Raw genomic sequence first — 6903 nt, forward strand, 5'->3', positions numbered from 1 at the left:
GCGGTGTCCCGAGGTCGGGGGTTCCATCCATTATTTATTTTGTGCTATATAGTATTGTACCCGGGAATTGTACACAACAGTGATATTCAATACACAATCATGAGTATTGAATTACGAATTAAATCTCCCGCTCTGGTACATCTGTGTTGCCGTCAATAGAGGGCCAAATACAGTAAACGCTTCTCGGATTGGTGTATAGGAGACGCTTGGAGATGCTTGGCGGCTTCTCGAACGTCACGCAGCAGGTGCAGAAATGCGTGACAGGTGCATAACCTGGTAGGTTGGTAGATAAATACAAAGATCTAAATCATTGTGATGATATTAAATTAAAAATAACAATAAAATTATATTTCCCTCAAAAGATTGGGGTGCTTGGAATTCGTGGACGTCTTGTACCGAATCATGTGGGAAGGGTTTCCAGCAGCGAGGCAGGACGTGTCTCAACAGCCTAGGTACCTGTGAGGGAGACTCGGAAGAGTTTCAAGATTGCTACGAAACGGATAAATGCGAGACAGAGAACGGTGAGTTTAAAGAGTTACCATGGTTACTCATTTCCAGGGGCCCATATGACTAACATTTACGACCCTTCGACCTTCGACCCGGCTACTATAGTTACGAAGGATTAAAAGCTTCTCGAAATACACCCAGGGGCCGGTGCAGATCATGAGGGTACTTTTTCGTATAATGATGCAACATCAGCCTTTTTCAGTCAATTTTTACGTTCACATCCTTCCAGTCAGTATAATTTTTAAATTTTTCACATCTTGGATTGGCCCAGCGTTGTAATTCACTTTCACTCTGGTTTTTGCTGCAGAGTTTCTGCCATGGAGTAGCTGGTCGGTGTGGTCAATGTGTGGACCAATGACATCAAAATGCACAAGAACACGCCATTGTCCATATGGAGAAAATGACCCAGGTAAGTCAAAGATCTTATACAATGAGATGAGACACTTCGTACAATTAACGTGCAAACAGCCTATACCGATGTGAAGACAGTGCAAGAGTCACATTTGCCTAGTCTCAGGCCAGACTGTATGAACGACGAGTGTCAGGACCACATAATTAACTGATTGTGTAGGAGACTAGCTCCGGAGTGTCGCGGGCTTGGGCAAGTGCTGGCAGAAACTACACTGCTTCAAAAGCAGTCGTTTAACTTTTTAAATATAATTAAAGAAAATAAAAAGAAATCACTCAAACGTTTCATCCTAAGAGAAGCAATACCTCGTACTGTTGTTACAATTTCCGGTAGCAAAATAGGCGCAGCGTGCCAGGTGCATAACGTCCTCGTCTCGTTTAGGTCCTTGGTTGGATATCCTAAGATCCGTGTTTCAAGGTCTTTATAAGTAGTGGGGTCAGGTGTGAGTGAATGTGGGGGTGGATGGGGATGTATTCGTTTGTACTTTTTGTAAGAATATTAAACAATACTATTGTAAGGCATAGAACAACTAAACTACATTGGGGGGGGGGGGGCATGTATGTGTGAAACAGATGTGTGAAACAGCATTTGTGTAAAACTCATAATGTGACTTGCTACAACAAAATGAGTATAAAGTCGCAAGTTAGTAGTTTTGAGACATTTTGGCTGACTGAGTCGATGTTCTTTGTTTGCGCACTTGTACAGGCCAGTAGTATATCCTTTGTAAATTGTCCACCCATTGTGCCCCATTCACAAAGGACATACAGACACACTGGCTTGAACAGGTGCGTGTGAAACAAAGAACACCAACGAAGTAGCCAGGGGGTTTTGAACCTACCATTCTGCGACTTTACGCTCATTTCGTGGTAGCAGGTCAAACGCTAAAACTTATATGAATCCCTTCCTATCAGCTTCTATTACAGCTTGTCTCGGTGAAGGTGTCGACGAAGCGCCATGCCGATATAACTCCTGTACAGGAGAGGGACCCGCCACCTTGGTTGACGTCGCCAACGTAATGGGAGGTGACGCAGCCATGCAAATGCAAATGGGCAACATGCATGCTGCTGGAATACGTGAGTAATCGATAGTTAAAGGGATTTTGTGACAGGTATTTTGGAAACGTTAAGAGATCAGTGTTTCTAGAAGATCTTCTGATTTTTATTAATTTCCGTGTTGGTTTGTTATCTTCTTCAACAGATCCGAATAGCTACCTGAATGCAGCGGCGCCGGCATTTGTCCCTGCTCCTGTAGTAATGGCTCCTGTAATTCAAGCGCCAATGGTTCCGGGCGCACCGGCTGGTTATCCGGCAGCGCCCAATCATCACGGCTACCCGGCGCCACATGGTCAGCAACCCAAGTATGAAAAGGAAACCACGACTATTGGAGGGTCGCTAGGAGGTTTGGGGTTTATTGCTATTCTGATCTGCTGTGGCTGCGGTATTAAGAAGTAAGAATCGCAAACCTCTGCTTGTGCAACATTCTACTTGTTCGACATGCAAAGCCCAATCAACAACACAGACCGCATTACTTATGGTAGTAGTATTAGGATAAGAGTTTACCGGTTTGAACAAGTGGAATGTCGAGCAAACAGATGTCTACCATAAGAACAATGCTATAATTAAAGACAGAGATAAAAAGAATTTATCGCGTCTGACGTCATCTGTCAATCAAATTCGAGCACGGTTTGTTTACAAATGTCGTGATGATGACTTGCTGAACGCGGCGGTATAACCGGGCGCCTTATTGTTAATTTTGCACCTTCAAACATGCAAACCATCTCAAAAGTTAGGTCTTGATAGTAGGAAACTTTCTTTGGCGAAGGCACCATGTCAACAATGCCTAGAAAAGCTGCTTTTTGCCTTGTAAAAGCACGTATTTTTTCGCCATTTGCTGCTATTCCTTTTCTCCGATCAGCACCAGATAGATCGGTCTTCCTTTTACGCGCTATTAGCCTATGTAAACCAATCAAGGATCGTAATTGACAGTGACATCAGACGCGATAAATTCTTTTTATCTCTGTCTTTAATTATAAAAATGAGAGACAACATAAATTCACCAAACATGGAACATTTAAACACACCTAAATGATAGGTCTATGGAAAATTATGCAGAGAAATACAAAAGGAAATTGATTTGTAGCATTAATTTTACGTATGTTTCAATGGGAGGCATTATTTAGTGGTGTGCGCCCTTTTGGGTCCATTCGTTGGCACACTACTGGTCAGTTGAAACGTGTTCTAAAATGATAAGAAATAGAATTAAAAACAAATCGTTTGTAACCATGTAGGATTGAATGTGTCAGTTTATAGCAATATATAAAAATGTTCTCTGTTTCCATTTTGATCAGGAAATTTGGAGGAGGCGACCAAGCATCCGGAGGTGGCTACGAGACAAAAAGTAGAATGACAAGCGACTACTAGGACTGACGATTTCTATCTGAAAAGAGGGGACTCGTGAATTCTAATCATGTAGAATGTAAAATGGAACGCCTTTGAAGTCATTTTTACGCACTTCGGACATTTCGGTTCAAAAACGGTGTCAGTGCAGTGAAGTGAACTGATCCATAAATGCCCTAAAACAAATTATATAAAAGACAATCAAGTAAAAAAACCACCAAACAAACAAAATTCACTGGACTCACTGACGTGTAAGAGAATTATCAAACGCACCTTGGCTATAACAGTTTGTTATTAGGAGTTAGGACATTCCAAAATTTATCCATACACAAGCATGACCAGGAAGATAATACTGATAGGATCTCCAGTATCGTTTAGTCCCGTGAATATGCATTGGAATTTACTACACCAAACACATCAAAAGACGAACATTCGAAACCTAAATATATTACAATTCCCATCGATTTTAATGCCTTTGGGTTTTGCTTATAAATCGCAATTCCAGGTTTAAACCCTAAATTATTTTTAAGCTGGGACGTCCAGTCGTTGTGTTATTGGTGGTTTGGAAAGCCAAACGTAGTTTAGTGAATCGCTAATGAGATATACCACGTCTTTTAAAAAGTAAAACTACACCAGTTCCACTGTAATAAAAGCACAAATTCTCATCAAATTTATTCGCCAGAGTCGCCGAGATAAGCTTTTAGTTTTAAACAATCATTTAAACACTATTGTATCTAAGTGTAGAGTGTTATGGGTTCGACTTTTCAAACCTGCTTGGTTTAGGGTTCCAACTAATAAGACGTCCCCCGGAGTCTAAGTTTCAAACCCAAACCAACAAAGTCTCTAATAGGCGTATATAGGCGAAACGTTCAAACTGGAAACCCAAGCAAATTAGGTATAGGATTTCAAACATCTGAAATGGAAATCCAAATCAATAAAGTGATCAACCATATCACTCATTTCGATATCCAAATTAGACGTCCCCGGGTGACGTTGAGATTAGAACCCCAAACCATCATACTTTGGAGTGCCAAACTTAAATGTCACCCCGGGATTAGCACCAAGGTCGTCTGAATTGGAACCACCATGGGAATCCCAAATCAAGAAGGGGTGACAAGTGAACCACACCTTGTCAGTATGTGGTGTCAACGTATTAAAGTCTCGTTTTGTTAAGTATTACAGAATTGTAATCAAGATGTATTTCTAATTAATAGTCTTAGGAAACTGTAAATAATGTGTTTATTTTTAATTAAGCATAATCATTCCACCACTATACAGCCAAGGCGCTGAACATGAAACATGAAAACATAGAATGCAATAAGTAATGTGTATTAACCCCAGACCATGATAAGAGAAAACAATATCATCTATTCATTGTATGTGATATTTAATAAATAAAAAAGTCTCGAGTCTTTTAAAAATGTTTGATGGATGTTAAGTGTCTGGTGGACTGGCAAAGAACAAAGGGTATTGATTTCCAAAATGTAGGTGCAGTAAAAAGCGTGTTCACCAAATGATGTTGTGAGGCAAGGAACAGAGAGAAAATTTTGTCCGAAGATCACCAATCAGGAGTATATGGAGTGAGAATATTAGTTATTAGGTGAAGCGGAGGTATGGTACGGGAAATTATCGTGCGCGAAGTGTCATACTGGGTGAAGCCGAAGGCTGAACCCAGTATGACACTTCGCGCGTACCACACGTACCATACCGACGCTGAACCAATAACGAATTTATCATACCACTAAGTCATTCTAAATATTGAAATAATTACGTTTTTAAACATTTTAATTGCTGCTAAATAAGCTTAAATAGGAAAAACATTACAAAAAATAGATGACTGTTCCGCGTATTACAGATTGCGTGCATTTTACGCACCCGGTTTACGCGAATCGCCTTTATACGCGTACCTCGCCGTACACGCGTATCGGGCTTGCGAAATACGCTCTCACTGACTAGATATAAAGCGTAAAATACGCACTCACTGACTAGATACGAAAATATATCAGGATAGCGGTGTTCTTTGATGTTTCCCTTAGTGGTATGATAAGATCAGTTAGCTAGGGTGGCCAAGTAAAACAGAATGTTTCACGTCCCCGTCCGTTTCCGTGTGGATATTTTTGAGGGGGGGGGGAGGAACACAAACTATTAGCGTTACAAAACAAAACAACAACCGATGGTAACAAAGGCTGGACCTTTTTAAAACCATTTGAAATTATTGAAGAAAAGTGGACACAACATTTGAAAAGTGGACACCGCATTATCACCGGACTGTTCTTACTTTAATAGTTTTAAAATGTTAGTGAATGGAGAGGCTCAATATGCATTGAATTTACATTAGGATATGAACGTCACCATTCATTAAAATGTTCAAACTATTAAAGTACAGACAGTGGGGTAAAAATACGGTGTCTACTTTTCAAATTGTGTGTCCACAAACTTTTAATCATTTCAAATTGTTTTAAAAGAGCCCAGCAGTTGTTACAATCACTTGTTTGACTTGTTTTTGAGCTCGAATAGTTTGTTCTTTTGAAAAAAATGAAGAAGAAAAAGAAGAAGGAGAAGAAATATTAAAAAAAAATTGCGTTAAGCGCTAATTTTCTAAATGTAATAACCGCTCCAGAACGTTTAAATATTTAAATTGACGTTTTACTTTCGTCATAGTTTCTTCACTTGCTCGTCTTTAAATAGAAAGTAAAGTTCAAGAACACCGATATTAATAATAATATTGCCGAGGTCAATTACCACAAAGTTTAGACAAAATTACTACAAGGTTTCAATTGCCTACCATGTCAGAATTTAATGTGTGTGTTGAAGCAGAACATGGAAATAAACTTATTCTATTTTAGTTATATTTGTTTTATGTTTAATGTATGTCTGAGGGGATTTTTCCCATCGTACCCTATTCCCAGGTAAGCCATTCATGGCCTTGGAGCTGCTGATTACACCGAGCTTGGTTATGAACTTGCATAAAGTTTTAAAGTGGAGTCAAACTTCACGGTCAATAGGCAAAAATAAACGACACAATGTCGTTCGATTTTACGCCCAAAAGGCCCCTGTTGCCTAGTCAAAATCTACACGGGAATCTACCACTTTGTTGATAAAAGATAATATTTGTTTCATTAGAAATTATAGAAATCTTAGCTGTCTGGTTGGGTATAGCCACTAGTGTGTAAGGCATCTCCATAACACTCAAAAGCCTTTTCGACTTAAAACACAATTATATACAATGAATAGACAATTAATGGGGAAAACCAAGCCGTAGTCCATGTCTCAATAATTGGCAAAACCTCCAGACTGCAATATTATTTTCAGTCTATTGTGTGTTTACTTCTTGCCAATTGCAGGGGATCTTTCCCAGTGCATGACTAAGTCTATGACATATAACTTTGAGTATGTTGAAGGCGTTTTTGCTTGAACGTGCGATTAATAAGGAATACCCTACTGGTGTGATTTAAGTCACAGAAACTTCGTTGTTACTTTCAACAACAAACTAACGACAACTTCGCGGATTTTTACGTACTTTTCAATATGTGTTTCCTGTTTAAATTGTAACCTTGTGGTGTCGGTAGCACCTGATTATAGTATTATTAA

General features: G+C 39.4%; 1 protein-coding gene across 1 annotated transcript; it reads left to right on the top strand.

The window, feature by feature from the left end:
- Nucleotides 1–819: 819 nt before the first annotated feature.
- LOC140165839 (uncharacterized) lies at nt 820–4826 on the top strand. The gene is made up of 4 exons (XM_072189163.1): nt 820–916; nt 1828–1989; nt 2114–2363; nt 3264–4826. The coding sequence occupies exons 1-4, from the start codon at nt 850–852 to the stop codon at nt 3334–3336; spliced, it is 552 nt and encodes a 183-aa protein (XP_072045264.1). The 5' UTR covers nt 820–849; the 3' UTR covers nt 3337–4826.
- The last annotated feature ends 2077 nt before the right edge of the window (nt 4827–6903 follow it).

The sequence above is a fragment of the Amphiura filiformis genome, chromosome 12 (assembly GCF_039555335.1).
Source record: "Amphiura filiformis chromosome 12, Afil_fr2py, whole genome shotgun sequence".
Lineage (NCBI taxonomy): Eukaryota > Metazoa > Echinodermata > Ophiuroidea > Amphilepidida > Amphiuridae > Amphiura > Amphiura filiformis.